At 44.2% G+C, this 16827-nt stretch overlaps 1 protein-coding gene and 1 long non-coding RNA gene across 3 annotated transcripts; one reads left to right on the top strand and one right to left on the bottom strand.

Annotated features, from left to right (window-relative positions):
• Window positions 1–700: 700 nt before the first annotated feature.
• On the bottom strand, window positions 701–11417 carry LOC110004307 (arrestin domain-containing protein 3). Of its 2 annotated transcripts, XM_020659856.3 has the most exons (8): window positions 10917–11415; window positions 7259–7340; window positions 5945–6092; window positions 4380–4482; window positions 3970–4226; window positions 3109–3262; window positions 2848–3002; window positions 701–1907 (listed from the first exon to the last, which is right to left on the bottom strand). In XM_020659856.3, the coding sequence occupies exons 1-8, from the start codon at window positions 11194–11196 to the stop codon at window positions 1830–1832; spliced, it is 1257 nt and encodes a 418-aa protein (XP_020515512.1). In that variant the 5' UTR covers window positions 11197–11415; the 3' UTR covers window positions 701–1829. The 2 variants fall into 2 exon arrangements, with proteins under 2 accessions (XP_020515512.1, XP_020515513.1); XM_020659857.3 differs by lacking the exon at window positions 5945–6092 and having other exon boundaries at window positions 3970–4260; window positions 10917–11417.
• On the top strand, window positions 5584–6242 carry LOC136183231 (uncharacterized). Its single transcript, XR_010669050.1, has 2 exons — window positions 5584–5727; window positions 5877–6242. It is a non-coding gene; the product is annotated as an uncharacterized lncRNA (long non-coding RNA).
• Window positions 11418–16827: the final 5410 nt, after the last annotated feature.

The raw sequence follows: 16827 nt of genomic DNA, 5'->3' as shown, positions 1-16827 counted from the left end.
ACACAGGAGGGTCGTCCAGGAATTTTTAAAAGTCTGACGCAACAGACAGGAAGTAGATCGTTAGGATTTGAGAGTTACGCTCATGGGGCTACAACTTGGGAGGTTTCTCTTGGAAGTGTACTAATGAACAAACACTGTTCTCAACTCTCCTTAACTTGTGAGTTAAAGTGTGATTGAGTTATGACTTTAAGAAGAAGCGCAATTTCAGGCGCAAAATCAAAGTTCTTACGCTGTCGATTGAACATGTGTTTGTGATTACTGTTCACGACAAATCTAATTACTGTTAAAGTTTCTGGGAGTTTTTTTGGAAGAATATTCTCTATAAAGTTCTGCAGTGAAAAAAAGCACAGTTTTTTTCTATGATTGGTAATCTGCTTTATGTACATTTATGTGCAATGTTCATCAAAGATTAAGATATGACCTGAAAGTGTAAATCACGCTGAATCACAAACTATCCTTATCTTGTTTATGTGTTAATGTATTATTGAGTTATGTCTCCCAAGAAGAAGCGCAATTTCAGGCGCAAATTTAAAAATCTACTGAACATGAGTTTGTGATTACTGACTTATCACTGCTTGTATGTAAAAGCACAGTAACTGTTCAAGTGACTGAGTCAGGACTCTCAGGAAAGAAGCGCAATTTCAGGCGCAAATTCAAAGTTCTTAAGGTATATATATAAAAAGGACAGTAAGGGTTCAAGTACTTTATAAAATAAATCTTTTTATTTTATCAAAAGTTGATCATGACAGCAGTAAGATCATGACAATAATAATATATAATGCACAGAAATGGAATAAACAGCGACAGAGTGTATGAAAAACTAGTGCAAAAAAATCACAAATACAAAAATATATTGCACTTGGTACTTTGAAGATTCAGGTGGAAGAAGTCATGTTTGAACAACATTCTCAATTCAATATATTCATCTGTAAACATTTGATCTTTTTAACATTTTCTTGTTTTTGAAAGCACAAAAAGCTTCTTAACATCCGAGTTTAGAAAAACAATCTACAGCGAGAGAAGCTTCAGTTCAGAGCAGGAACCGACAGGCGACTTGTGGTACGATTTCTTTTAGGTTGGTCGGAGTTGTGCTTTTTATTCTCTAGACCCTGTCTTTGTTTCTACCTGGTCACTCACTCACACTCACACACACACACACACACACACACACACACACACACACACACACACACACACACACACACACACACACACACACACACACACACACACACACACACACACACACACGTAATGTGAGCTTTGCTTTAAGTGCTCGCGGTGGTCGTTTATCTACACGTTTCTGCTTTAGATCATCAGAAAGTGTTCTTTTCTTTTACAGTTTCCACCTGAAGTCTTTGAACTATCTTGTTACTGAAACAGCTTTTTGTCCCGTTTCGTCATGTGCCTTCAGAATTACAAAAAAAACATCTGTGGACAGAATCTACTGGAGCATATAGGCCTGCGGCAATCTGCAGAATATAAAACCCACCCATAGAAAAACAGTAACAACGGTATGTGCAAAATTCTCTGTGAGGCAGGAGGAGGCGTCTTCTGACCACCGGCAGCCATTTTTGTTTTTCGGGCCTCCTCAGAGTCAGAGTGGTGTCAGGGAGAACCTGGTGTGGAGCAGAGGATATGGAGGACCCAGCATGTCTCGAAAGTCCCTGGTCCATATGTCAACGGTCACCCAATACTCTCTCAGCTGACTCCCCCCCCAGCCAGGGAGGGAGGGTCCGGCCGTATTTATGGTGCGATATAATCTGGTGAGACGCTGGGGGTGACGGTGTCGAGTTCGGGCAGAGCCCCTCTGGGCTCTCCGGCTCTCCTCAGCGGGACGGACACGTGTCGGGCCTCCTGACGTCAGCGGCCTCGCACACCTCCAAGGGGTCAGGGAAGGGGTCGACCTGAGGGGGGGGGGGGGGCAGAGACAGTTCAGATGTTCGGATAGATATTACTCCTTCTTTACATTTTGGTCTGGGTTAAGCCTTTTAATCGGCTGGATGTTTTGTTTTTGGGCTCTGGCTTTTATTTTGAAAGGACAGGGGATGGAGCAGGAAATCAGCAGATTGTGGGGACAAAAGGAGCTGCAGGTCGGACTGTCGCCTCAGCACAAAGCAAATTACACGAAGCTGGCTGGATGATAACCCCCCCCCACCCACGTCTATTAATGCATGGAAGTTAACAGTGGAAGATATTAAAGAAATGGAAAGAATTATGTATAGGCTAAGAAAGAGAGAAGATGAATTCATGTGTTACTGGAGTGAATGAAGGAAACAGATAAAGTGGAATAATAACAGGTATGTAAATTAAATTATATTAAATTAAGAGAGCAGTGAAGGAACAACCCCCCCCCCCCCCCTGCCCCATTCTATTTACGGTTTCATTTTAATTTAAATTCTTTTTTTTATTATTATTAGTATTATTTTTTCTTTTCTAAATCTTATTTTAATTATCTTTTTTCTCTTCTTACCTTTTCTTTGGATTTTTATCTATCTTTATTTTATTTCATGTTGTATGTATTCTTGTATGTTTAAAACATTATATATAAAAATGTGCCAGGATGAACAAAAGTTGTGATGAAATATGACAACTTGCCTGCAATAAAGTAATAAAATAAAATAAAATATATGTTGTATTCCTGTTGTGTCTTTTCTTTGTCTTCATGTTTTTGTGCAGCCTGCTCGGACAGGTCTCCCATGAAGAACGTCCTTTTAGCGGCCGCTGATATAAAATGTATTTGGTTCCTCTTATCTGTGTGTGTGTGTGTGTGTGTGTGTGTGTGTGTGTGTGTGTGTGTGTGTGTGTGTGTGTGTGTGTGTGTGTGTGAGTGTGTGTGTGCTGTACCTCAGAGTAGAGTGGCGGGGGGAGATATCTGAACTCTGTGATGTATGTAAGCAGAGATCCCGGGTCCTCTCCCTCCCTATCCGACCTATCACAGCCCTGCAGACAGTCCCGCCTTTCTGACTCTGATATCGCCAGATCGCCGTAACTCGGCGGCGCTGCAGAGAGAAACAAAAAACAACACACACGAGTAAGAGATCTGCGCGTGTTGTCTGACAATAAGAAAACAGAGAAACATGCATGCTGGTGTTCTGCAGTCTGTACCCTCAGGCCGCTCCTGCAGGCCCAGCCAGCTCAGCGTGCTGCAGTTGCTGCTGATGCTGGAGGTGCGGGAGGAGACGGCGTGCAGGGGGATGGTCCCGATCACCAACGGCAACGACAGAGACAAGTTCAACCCTCCGGGAACGTCCACATACACCTGCAGGCACAGAGGGAGTGTCAGACATGGTGTCCCTCTTAGAGCCAGTTCTGCCTGTTGAGTCTTTTCACAAACACGTCTGGAACTACCTGACGCTCTGAAAAGTAGAACACTTTGTCCTGAAACTACAACTTCCTGATTTATGGTCAAAACAAAACTCTTCCTGAAGCCTCTCTGAGGTTATGATCCTCCTTCAAAATGTGATTTCAATCATTTTCCATGTTTTAGAAGAATAGATGATTCTTCCACATTAATCTAGGTCAGTAGGTCATCTCATCTGGCCTCTTGTTAGCGGGGATCTTCTTACTTTTTTGGAGTGTTTTCAGTTGAACATAAACAGATTTAAAACTTTCCTTTTTGATAAATCTTATAGTTATGCTGCTATAGGCTTAGACTACCGGGGGAACTGGTACCTTGAGCTTCTCTCTCTCTCTCTCTCTCTCTCCCTCCCTCCCTCCCTCTCTCTCTCTCTATCTATCTGTAAATCTCAGTCACTAACCACCTACTTTCCTGGGAGCTCTTGAGCTCTCTTAGGCTCCTCGAGATCGTTGGTTGCCCTTTTTCTGCTTTGCTAAAGTGCTCATGATGGTTTATGACGTTTATGAAGAGGAAGTACTTCAGCTGTTAGTTTGGTTATTAGCAGGAAACCCTCCTGTCATGTCGTCTAACTTTGAAAGATAAAGTGAAACTCATTAAAGTGAACTCACCACGAGGGCGTACTCCACCCTGATGATGGGACAGTCCAGGATGGAGGGCGACACCGGGGGGATCTTGAGCAGCTTGCCCTCCCAGCTCTGGCTCTTCCCCTGCAGCAGGGGGTCTCCTCTCAGGTTGGACACCAGCTGCTGGATCTGCTTGCCCTTCCCCTTAGCGAAGAAGGTCTGAGTCTGGTACAGAGCGGCTTTGGGCACCACCACCCTGGAGGAACAGTTCTCCACCTCGGCAAAGATCTGGATGGACTCGCCTGAGAGAGAAGGAAAAGAGATCAGCCTGACAGACTGAGGGAGAAATGATGTAAGTGAGAAGGTGAAGACCAGGAGGAAGGAGGAGAAGAAGAAGAGATGGAGGAGGTGGAGGGAGGAGGGGGGAAGGGAGGAGGGAGGAGGGGGGGGCTCACCTGGTGTGTAGCCCTTTCTTTCGATCTTGGCGCTGAGGGAGATCGGGCCGGAAGCACAGAACCAGCAGCACAATGTTTTCTCCTTGGTACCGGCCTGAGGAGCCTGACACACACACACACACACACACACACACACACACACACACACACACACACACACACACACACACACACACACACACACACACACACACACACAGAAGAAAATGTAATTTTAAGCATCAGTTTGCAACTTTAAAACAGAAATGTATTTCTGTCATTGGAATTAAATTGTGGAATTCTTTAAATAATGATTAGAAGGGTTGTGTTCATAAGATCAAAGTTATCAGACTGTGTGAAATTGGCAGTTAGTGTGTTTTGTGTGTTTTCCTTCTTATTTCGTATCACTGATTGCACAGCTCCCTATGTCAATACTGTCCATTTACAACTCTGTTTTTACACATTTACATTTAATCTTTCATATTTAAGACGAGTAATGTTTAGTTAAATCCTGGTTGTATATATTCACATTTTTAGTTTTGATATTTTAAGTGCTTATTTAATTTGTATTTAATATTATATTGTGTTTTTTTTGCTCATATTGTGTTTGGACAACCTGCTGCTGTAACGCCACAATTTCCCAGTTTGGGATCAATAAAGTCATTCTATTCTATTCTGTTCTATTCTATTCTATTCTATTCTATTCTATTCTATTATTTCTGAGGAAGTGAAGACTGAATTGTCAGATTTGTTTTATGTTAATATTCATTCAGTGATTGTATTTGGACAGACCATCCAGATATTTATTGTATGTTTTTTGAGTAAGGGGGGGCAGACGCTCCTTTCCGAACATGGGATGAAGTGTGAATTGTTTTTTCTCTTTTTTTTTCTGTTGTGTGTTTTGACTTGTACAGAACAAATAAAAAAATGAAATGTTATAAACCGACACGTCCACTCGAGCAGGATTAAAGAAAAAGACACATTCTAGGAATCAGACAACTCGAGTGCTTTTCTTAACGGGCGAGACGAGAACATGAAATCCACTTCTAAGCGGGGGGGATATGAGGAGACTCGTTTAGAGAGCAAGCAGACGGGAAACCTCGTAGCATAGCAACACATCCCGGGTCCTGACGTGCGTTCTGCTTTACAGCAAAAAATAAACAGAAAAAGGAATATATGGTAAATCCTGGCTGAGACGACAGTTAAGGTACGGCTTAAACACTTTGCAGCGCGAGCTAGAGCGGAGTTAAAGTACGCGACATCCGGTTTGGGACGCTCCCCGGTCTGCTCGCTCTCATTGGCTATTGTGGGTATTTGGTCAGAAGGAAAAAAAACTCTTATTGACACCAAACACGTATTATTTGGACAGGTAATCAGTTTTGAAAAGCCTCAGGAGGGGGGGGGGGGGGGGGGGGGGGGAGTCGGGCCCGGGTGTGTAGCAGGTCTAAGAAGATAAGTCCGGACCTGCACCCCCTGATGCTAAGCTAAGCTAACTGCAGCTTCATATGTACCATACAGAACATGAGCTTGGTGGAAAAGCAGAGAAGGAGGCAGAGTGTGGGCAGTGCCGTGTGCAGAGTGTGTACCAGCAGCAGCGGCGTGTTGATGTCGATGTGCTCGAACACAATGAACTCTTTCTTCACTCTGACCGGGAGCAGCCACGGACGGTGCAGTTCAGCCTTCACCCAGTACCTCACGCTGCCGTGCTTCCCCTCGAAGGACGTGGCCAGAGCCCTGACAGACGAGAGGAAGAGGAGGAGTGTGAGGAAGGGGGGGGGGGGGGGTCCTGCTCTGAACACTGTTGGAGTCTCTTGTTTGAGTCTCTTGTTTGAGTCTCTTGTTTGACTACATTTCTACATTTAAAAAATAAAAAATGTAAGGGTAGTTTTTTATTTTTTATTTATGAAAAGCATTCTTCACACAGTAACTACACATCACTCCTCCCTCAAACCTTCAAACATTGGAGCACTTTCTTTGCAGTAAGAGGGGGGGTACGATGCTCGCAGTACATTTTAACAATTTAACTCTTCCAAAGATTTTTTTCATATTCAAGTAACATGACATTAATGAAATTTAAATTATTTACAAAAGAACACAGGAAGCTTTCCATTTCTCCATTTCTCCATTTTGAAAACATAAACTCTGATACTGAGGCTGCTGCGGTGGTCTTTAGTGTCCTCTAAAACGTCTTCTACAGGTTTGTACAACGACCACACACATAAACAAACAACGTTTATGTTCTCTCTGAGTGTATCGGATTCTCTATAATCTCGTGTGAAATAAAATAAAGTGCGTCTGCCGGGACGAGAGGAGTCCTCATCGTGTCCTTAAAGCTCCTCTGAGGAACTTTCAGTTAGCCCCCTCCCCCCCGTCGACAAAGTTATCACATCTTATCTGCTTGTATTGTGAAGGTCGTGTGTTGTTACAGCGCCGCCGCTATGACAGACACAACATGTTTAACGTTGCCGTGGAAACGCCGGATGTTACGTCAAAGCTCACTGCATGAGGAAGCGTGAGCTGCTTCTGAAAGCTGCCGTCCTGTCACTGTGATATTCTCTTCCTCAGGTCGGGTTCACCCGGTCGTCATGACTACGGTCAACACGGAGTTCGTTTGCATCAGGGGGTGGAGTAGCAGGAGAATCACTCCCATGATTCCCCGCCAGCTTCAACGTCATCTTTTTGTTATTGTTTTGATTGAGAGCCCCCTGGTGGAGGAATCTACACACTGCGTGTTCGGTTTCAGCAGCGTGCTCCTAACCTCGAGTGTTCATGTAAACATCACGTCATGATTTCAGAAAATGATTCGTTTCAATGTTAAGTTTTTAAACAAAAACAAAAATAACGTCATCAGTCAGAAACACAAACGACATCGCCCTCTGAGATGAAGGACAAACACTCACATCTGCGGCAGGTTGAAGCTGAAGGCGAACTCGTGCAGACCGGGGTGCAGGACGGTCAGACCTTCTTCTGGACAGTCCTCGTCTGAAACACAGAAAAAAAGGATGCTTTTAAATCCGCCTACAGTCTGCATCAAACGTCTGTTAATATATCAAAAACATTACACGACAACTTCTGTTTCTCTTTTCTTTGAGAAGTCACAGAGATGTTAAAGTCGTTATCATGACTTTATGTTTTATCTTAATGGGCAGGAATGAGCTTCCATATGTTTCTCCATAGATGCTTCAGTGTTTTATACAAGAACAGACGTGTGAAACCAGCTCTCTTACAGCTTTTAAAGTCAGCACATCGACCTTTTCTTTTGCCTCACAGCTGCAAACAGAGTGACAGAAGCTGCTGCAGAAACACACCCTTCAACAGAAAGAACATGAGCGCCGTCACTTCCTCATTTTCTTTTCTGTTTGTTTGTTTTTTAATCCTCTAAATGTCTAAAGTGAACTTCAGCTTCCTGCCAGCTCAGCAGCCGCTCTGCTTCACCCTCATGTCTGTGTTAGTATGTCTGAGATGTCATCGACAGCCTGCGTGTGTGTGTGTGTGTGTGTGTGTGTGTGTGTGTGTGTGTGTGTCTGTGTGTGTCTGTGTGTGTGTGTGTGTGCCTAAGTCAAGTCACCGGCACAGCCTGAGCAGGAGCAGACCGGTATGAACCAGACTGAGCAGCAGCTTCCTTCAGCTGGAAACTCCAACGCATTGCATTACAACTCAGCCTCCCATTGGCCGAGCGCCTGACATGGATTACAGCCAGCGCTCCGATTGGTGCAGAGCCGACAAGCCCCTGCCCACATGAGCCCGGCCATGTGGTGTGTTGCGTGAGAGGGAGAGCAGGAAGAAAGAGGGGGGAGGAGGAGGGTGTCCTACTCTGACTGTGAACTCCAGGTGGACCTGAACGTCTCACGCAAACAGACGACGGAGGTCGATGATGACGGGAGAGAAGATCTATTACACACACAGACACACATTCACACATACACACATTCAGACATTCAGATCCCGTTTCTCTCTTTGAACAAAGTCGGACAGAAAGTTTCTGGGATGTTGTGACTCTTAGAGAAACACAAAGTCATCAAACACAGAAACACTCGTTCTGCAGCTTTTCTCCACCTCACAGTGTTTGTTACGCAGCAGGAGGAGCTGGCACTTTGTCTTTGCACATCTAAAGTTTTTGCAAAGTTGAAATGTCTGCAGCTTCAGTGAAAGTTGGCTCATATGTCTGAGGTCATCTGAGGTCATCTGAGGTCATTGCTGCCACAACTCGTCAGATCGAGCTTGTAAAGCGAGAAGATTTGAACCTAACGTTTTACTGAATCTGTGTTTTGATCTGTTTCTTCAGGAAAATAAAACTCTTTTCTAACATTTCACAGATCGAAAAAGTGAAAATGATGACTGAATACGACAAGCTGGATGTGAACTGGACTTTCTGGATGTTTGTATTTTAACAGATAACTTTCGTAACTTTAGTTTTTCTAACTGACATGAAGTTTAAAAAGTGAGCAGAATGTTTCAGAGTGTAAAAAATCATCTCAGCAGTGTTCTTAATGCTCTTCTATGTCGCTGCAGTTCTGCAACAGAAACACAGAGTGATGGTTGTGTGTGGGGATGATCAGCTGATCTGTCGCTCCGTTCCTCGCAGCAGCTCCGGTGGACTTGAAGATTTCTTTCCTGCATCATTTCATGAACACACTGCTCTGCTGCTCCGTCTGCTGAGGAGACGTCTGAGAGCTCCAGAAACCGTTTTCACTCCTGAAAACTCCTGAAAAGTCGCTTTTTCTCACAGCGGGTGGCGTCCTCTCAGGAGGCGGGACATGGCGTACAAAGAAAAGAAAATTGGAGCAGCAGAGTTCGATGTCAGAGGCGAGATCGGAGAAGAACGTACACAGGAAACATCATTTCATCAGGTGACAGAAGATCGCTCGCACAGTAACGGTCGCGCTCCTGTCACCCCGTCCTGCTCGCTCACAGTCAGCAGGGTTACATGGCGCTACATATTCAAATTTCTGATGGTATCAGACACTGTTTGGACTTTTTAAATACATGTAAATGCACTGACTGAGTCCTCCAGAATATTTCCTGTTCTCACATCGGGCTCATCCCGACCTCAAGGCGACCGTTACCCAGACAACATGAACAATAATCAATATTTAGAGATGCATCATTTGTTCCCAGTTTCTTAAATCAGGACGCTCATATTTTATTTTGAAGTTAAGAGGAGGCTCCCTAAAGGGGAAGTTCTGGTTTAACCTCGTCCAAAACCAACACGAGGTTCTGTTCAGCTGCGGCCCTGAACCCACCTGAGCGACCTTTGACCTTTTATCGTCAGCAGAAGCAGCGTCACGCGGGCTCTGGTTTGCAAAATTCTCCGCATGCCAGCGCCGGTCACGGAGATATTCTGTCTTCACCCTGCTCAGCGGGAGGAGTGTGAGGCACGCCGTCCATTTCTATATCACGTTAAAGGAACTTCACTTCACTGCTCTCTTTGTACATTCAAAATGATTAAAATATTAAATATAAAAGTCTGCTTCAGACAATAATATAAATCCCCCCCCCCCTCCATGGCCGCCGTCCGGGCGCAGAAACAGTCAGACAGGATGTTTAGAAAAGCTCTGATATCTTCACCTGACGGCGTCTGAACGTGACGCTCAGCCTTTAACATGTCACAATCATCTGTTTGTGTGGGAGTCCAACACACACACACACACACACACACACACACACACACACACACACACACACACACACACACACACACACACACACACGCTTTGCATGAAACTGTCCTTTAACATATTTGCATCAGAAACAGAAATCAACACAGGTGGAGGAAGTGGTGACGAGCAGCTGAGATCCTATACCACACACACACACACACACACACACACATTACACAGACATACATACACACACACACACACACACACACACACACACACACACACACACACACACACACACACACATATTACACACACTAACGCGCACCCGGAGTCAGCGGGTCCTCCCCCCCTCCCCTCCCCTCCCCCCCTCCTCCCCTCCCTCTCTAGCAGTTTCTGAACAGGTTTGAACCGCTTCTAACAAACAAAGGGAGTTGGCTGTGCTCGCTCACTTCAGGATGTCATCAGTAAAAACGTTTATTCCTCATCAGTTTATGTGAAAAACACAAAACTACCGATTCGGTTTGCATTTTTGGACCGATTTCCTCCTTTTTTCCCGCGGACTCTCTCTCTCTCCTACGTGGGAACTTTTTCCTCTTGAGTGCTGCAACAAGCTGATGATGCAGAATGAGAAACCTTCTTCTGGTGTGGTGATCGATCCCTGCGGGGGGGGGGGGGGGGGGGGTTGTGCGTGTTATGATTAATGAAGAATTGTAGACATAAAGTGCGGGGAGTGTCGGTGCGGGGGTATCGCATCAACGATCAGCTGTTGCATCAGCACCACTGTCACTGTGGGGACCTTTTGGGGGGGCTCTGCGCGTCGTTATGGCGCATGAATGCAACCTTTCCAGTCTAAATAAAGTTTGATTTTACGGTAATGAGCTGGTTTCAGAAGTTTGCGTGGCACAGCTGAGCCCCCACTCCCTGGTGCCATGAAGATGCCCTCACTCCTTACCTCTCTCCTCTCCTATCAGCGTGTCGTAGTGGTGCAGGTACTCCACCTCCTCCGTGTAGTTCTGAGTGTAAGCCGTGTTCGCTCCGGCGTTCCTCGACTCGGTCCAGCGCACCTTGGCGACTCCTCTCGCGGTGACGTCCAGGCTCTTTACGCGCACATCCCCGGTCACATCTACCACCACCCTCCCGGACACCAGGTTCCCTCCGGAGAACGCCGGCAGGTTGTTCTCATTCAGACTGTCAAAGTAGACCGCCAAGGCCCGCACTTTCCCCAGCACCATGATGGAAACAAAAATGATGACTTTAAAACAAATCAAATAAAAAGAGTGTACGGAGGAGAAGCGCGGAGCGGCGCCCCTAGCTCCGAGAGCCCAGCACTGAGCCGGGTCTGCGGCCGTGGCCGTGGTGGCTCATCTGTGGCGAGACGCTCAGCTGATGGGTTCAGCTCTCTCTCTCTCTCTCTCTCTCTCTCTCTCTCTCTCTCTCTCTCTCTCTCTCTCTCTCTGCGCTCCTCTCTGCTCCGTCCTCCTCCTGCCGCTCCGCTCTTAAAGCCTCTGTGCGCAAAAATAACCTCACTGAGCATGTGCGCACAGACCGGCCGGCCTGCTCACACACACACACACACACACACACACACACACAGACACACACACACACATATAAAAAACATGTGTAAGAGTTACAGTGATGTCAACAAACTCACATCCTGGAGTTTACTGAATACCACTGTTTAAAGTCTTTAAATGTGATTTTTCACACTTAAATATAAACCAAGTATCTCCTCTGAAAATAACTCTGTGAGTCATGACTGTCTACAATGGGTGTAACACCCGAGTCCCACTGTCTGTGATGTTTTCAGAGTTTTCAGAGTCCTATCTTCACTTTGTTTACATCGCCAGGACGGCCGGCTGACTCCTCCCCTCGTGTATAAAAGTTGTTTAATTGAGGGACTAGAGAAAAGAAGAATAACATACTGTACTCACTGCTTAACTGTGTTTCTAGATCACGCTCATTTCAGGTAAATTTACATGCAGTGTGAAGATACCAGCAGAATAAAGATCGCTAGCATTAGCATGCTAACACAACAATGCAGCGCGAGTTGTTTTGGTTTCATGCTGGAGCTCAAGGGCGACATCTGCTGGATCAAAACATCACATATAAAGACTTTAAGGAGTTTTACTTTTCCTGAGTTTCCATTATTCACAAATACTGTTTTTTTCTCTCCTCCTCACACAGAGCACCGGTCTTTATCCCAACAATGACCCTATTGGTGGCGCTCATAAATGCTCGTCTTCTAAATCAGTTGTTCTCAACCTTCTTTCCTCTGAGCTCCCCCGTATGTCTGAGCTCCTCTCCCTAACTCTAAGGCTGAGCTCAGACACCCTGCAGAGGAGACTCAGGCAGGTAGCTCATGACCAAAGGTGAGGGTTCGAGCCTGAAGATCGATGGTGAATCGAGAGCTTTGCCTTCGGGCTCGGCCCCACAGTCTGACCCGCATTTCTGTCAGTCTCACACTCTGTTTTACAAAACCTGAGATACTTGAACACTTCAGAAAAAAGACTCACTCCCCCCCTGAAGGAGGAATCCACAGAGGACCATGTCCTCAGACCTGGAGCCGCTGACCCCTCACCCTGACCTCTTCTCTCCCGGCTGCAAACCGAACCCGAAGCCTGCAGGAGGTCCCAGTCTGCAGGAGCCAACAGGTCCACACACTTTTGAAAAGTGTTGTAATAATATTAAGTTTATCTTGAAGTGATTTTGTTGCAGCAGGTAATATCCAGGAAAACATTCAGTGAGCGAGCAGGAGGGTTGTTGACGTTTAGATCCTGCTGCCACGCTGCGATCGTAATGAAACTGCTTCATAATGTTTCCTGGTCGCCCGTTTGTTCTTCTCTGCTGTTGTTGATATTGTGAAATACGTCTAACTACACATGAAGGCAAAAATTCACATGATAGCGTCGGACTGATTCGTCTGCCCCTTCTGCGTCATTATTTGACATTCTCCTGAGCCCCCCCTTGCCACACCTCTGTGACATCCACAGTGCTAACACAATGCTAACATTAGCAGCTAAGCTTCTTTAAAGGTTAAAGATCAAATGTTTTGTAAAGTTTCTGTCTTGTTGGAGACTCTCAAACAGGTGAAGCTTGTCTCTCGAGAATGAAACGAGCGTTATCATCATTTAAAATGTAAAAGTGAATCTTTTATTTGTGTTACAGGAACCTGTTGTTACAAAAAACAGTTTTTATATTTTGATGTTTCTAAGCTGAACCTCAAAATCTTCCTCCGACCGTCTGCAGCATGATTCAGAGTCTGAAACTTGAATTAATCAAATGAAGCATAAAAGTGTTGATAAATACTCATATGTCATCTCTGCAGAAGTGCAGGGAGTGTAACTTTGTGTCCTTGCTGTGATGTGTTTTGAGTTCTGTGTCTAAGGTGAAGATGTCAGAGTCGCTCTGAGCGCTGGTGACACAGCTGATGAAAAAGGGAGAGTCCAAACAAACGATCCCGCTGAGCTCAGCAGAGAAACATAAATCAGAAGAAACTCACTGAGGGGAGAGGGCGATGAAAACATCATCAGACACATCCTGCAGAGATAACACAAGATCACCATCCCCCTTAAAGAAAAGTCTGAAAACTGAGAGTGAAACCTGTTAATATAGGAGGTCAGAAGACACAGACGTCCGTTTTACTTCTTAAATGATGACCTTAAAGAAAAGAAGACATGGGGGTGTTCATGGCCCAGCACAGGCCTGGGGGTCCCGACCCTATGTGGGGTTCCATGGAATTCAAAAGGGGTCGCCTGGAATCCCCCAGGAGGAGCTGAGGAGAGTGACATCCTTGTTCCAGTCTTTATGCTAAGCTAAGCTACCTGCTGTGTGTCTGCATATTTACAAAAATAAAACATGAAAACTAAAAAAAACCTCCTTCAGTTTTCTGACTGCTCAGGCTGAGAGCTCGTCTGGAGATGAAATGAGTCCCCCTGCTGGTCAAAATGTTGCACTACAACATGCAGACAGAGCAGAGAGAGCATCACACACTGAACAGGGCAACTCATCCGATCAGATTCAAACCACAGCCGCTGCCACGTGGACTACAGCCTCTGTACATGGTGCGCTCAATATAACCGCTAGGCCATCCGGCGCCCCGAGGAAGATGCTTTCAAACCAGGGGCTGTTTATACAAATGGACAGCATGCCTCAGCCTCCTCCTGCTCAACAGGATGAAGTCAAAATATCTCCATGATGGGTGGAGTCTGTGCAGGAGGGGTCAGCTGGAACAAAAACAAACCTTTTACTTCCTGCTAAAAGGTCAAAGGTCACCCAGGTGGGTTCAGTCCACAGCAGAAGAGATTCTTGTGTCTGTTTAAAGCAGACACTCACAATTACGGAAAGTTCAACGACCTTAATGTTCATGTTTGTTACGTTTCCTCTCCCCGTTCTTCTTCTACTCTGATATATGCTGCACACAACAAAACAACAGCCTGATTCGTCATCACAGCTGTCAATCATGACGTTTTATAGCATCAATTAAATAATTAAAAAGAACCTTGGTAGATAAAAAGATGACTTTAACACAACATTGCATGATAATAACGATTCCGGCAAAACCAGGTCCCATCTGTTAACATGGAGGAGGCGGAGCTTATGAACTATACTGCAATACTGCAGTCAGTCTGTAGGGGGAGCTTAACATGTTTTGGCTTCACTTGAGGTGGAGTGTTTGCTGTCCATTCTTTATACAGTCTGTGTTTTAAAGTGTGAGGTGTCTGGTTCAAAGCTCAGTTAAATTAACTCACACAGACATTAAAACATGTTTATAGCTTCAGTGTGACTCGTTCTGTCCGAGCAGCTCGTTGATCCAAACGTCCTCTTCGAAATCATCAGAACGTAAACACCTGAAGCTGCCTGAGAATAATCACGTTTTTAACTTTCCTTCAGTGTCGTGTTTAAAGAATGATACTTAACGATAAATCAATGTAAACCAGGTAAACATGCGCAGGTAAGCAATAATTCGGCTCACCTTTGATGGCGCTAATTCGACCAAATGTGAACAAATTTAGGCGGCAAAATAACGAAGGGTTACAGTTGCAGCTAACCATACTTCCTGTTTATATCCCCCAAAGCATTATGGGAGCTGTGACTATAAAATAAAATGTTTTTTTTTTCATGGATTAAAAGTTATTAAAGTTATAAATATCCATCTGGTGTTGTTATATTTAGTCAATTATATGAATGCTTTAGTTCGTAAATGTTACAAACGTTTTTTTAGATTACTAATTATTATTATTATAATGAACCTTCTGATGGTTCTAATATTCTCATCACACTGATCACCTTCTTTCTACATTAAAAGAGGGGTCAGGTTTTTTCCCATAATGCACTCCGAGAATAAAGTAGAAATGGTGGGAAAAGCCAAAATGTCAAGAATAGACCTGAAGTATAATTTAAAAAGTGAAAGTCAAAACTTTATTTCAACTTTATTTCTTACATTCAGAATTTATTCTCAATTTTATATTTTAACTTTATTCTCAACGTTTAATTTTTTTTTCTGCATTTCTAATTTGAAAATATTTTTTAACTTTATTCTCTACTTTCGACTTTTATTTTGAAATTGTATTTTAACTTTATCCTGGATGTTTTAACTTTTTTTCTCGTGTTGATTTTTATTCTTTTTAAAAAAGAAATGTGGGACATTTTTGGACAGGACATTTGGAGAGAGACAGGAAATGTTGGTGGATGACAGCAAAGGGCAAAGGTCAGATTTGAACCCACTAACCCTAACCCTCTGTACTGTACATGGGGCAGCAACATAACCACTAGGCTACCAGCACCCCTTGGATTTTATTCTTGACAGAAATTATTCTCAAAGACTTTATTCTAAAAGTGCATAATGTAAAAAAAACAACAACAGTCCGCTTCTGGTTATAAATGTCTGATGTCTGATCCTCTTCCATATTTGCTCCTTATAGGCTTAATCAGAGTTTCAGTTATTTTATGAAAGTGAATTAAAAAGTGACATTCTATTATTATTTGAAGAAGCTTGAAACACGGGACAGAACTTACTTTACTTCCTTACAGTCCGATTCAGCGCTGAAAACACATTTGAAAAGTTTTTTTCTTTGACCGTATGAAACAGAGAGCCACGTGTTTGTGTGTAGAAATATATTTTATCAGACAAATGCTACACAGTCGGTCCAGTCGGTCCTGACCTTATGGCAGTAAACGCTCGACAGCAGCAGGAGGTGCAGATCAGGAGACAGACGTGAGGATGGAGAGAGTAAACTTCACATTCAGTTTCTGTAAATGCTCTTGCATATAACTTTTTGTTCAGCCATGCAAAACACTGAGACACAAATGACGTTTCACACGGACATGCAGGACACCCCCCCCCCCCCCCCCCCCCCCCGCTCTGAAAAACACCAACAAACATGTGATGCATCTCTGTTAAACTCTCAGGTTGAAAAGTAACAAAAGCTGCCAGATTTAAAAAAAAATGAACACTCAAAGTACAAGAACCTGAACGCAGCGACCGTTTATCTCTGCTTGTTAAAGTGACCTCCAGTGTCCTGAAGGCGCCTGTAAATACAATCTATTATTATTATTATTATGAGTACTTTAATTTCTGTTCTTTCTTTTAGTCGTCTTGGGAAACGTCTGCAGGTCATTTAAAGCAGTAAAAACAAAAAGATTTTCACGTCATGCTGATTTCCTTAAAAGATGGATTTATGTTCAAACCAAAGATTCAGCCTCAGCTGCATTCTCTCTCATGTCCAGCAGGGGGCGACTCCACTCGTTCCTGATTGAACAGAAGTCTATGACCTCACTTTAATAAAATGTTCCCTTTAGACTCCAAAAACAAGACGGTGATGGTGGCTTTCAAACAAAATGAAATGGGAGATGTACGACCA

This window comes from Labrus bergylta, chromosome 17, assembly GCF_963930695.1.
Source record: "Labrus bergylta chromosome 17, fLabBer1.1, whole genome shotgun sequence".
Classification (NCBI taxonomy): Eukaryota; Metazoa; Chordata; class Actinopteri; order Labriformes; family Labridae; genus Labrus; species Labrus bergylta.
Note: the sequence above shows the minus strand (reverse complement) of the source record. Positions and strands in the feature narration are given on the sequence as shown.

What these genes read in the sequence shown, in the direction of transcription:
- LOC110004307 (XM_020659856.3), bottom strand. Translation starts at nt 11,196, where the DNA reads ATGGTGCTGGGGAAAGTGCGGGCCTTGGCGGTCTACTTTGACAGTCTG. An exon ending in AGCTTCAACCTGCCGCAGAT is followed by an intron (nt 6,093 to 7,258) that starts GTGAGTGTTTGT and finishes CTCGTCTGTCAG; the next exon opens with GGCTCTGGCCACGTCCTTCG. An exon ending in CCTGCAGGAGCGGCCTGAGG is followed by an intron (nt 3,003 to 3,108) that starts GTACAGACTGCA and finishes TTCTCTCTGCAG; the next exon opens with CGCCGCCGAGTTACGGCGAT.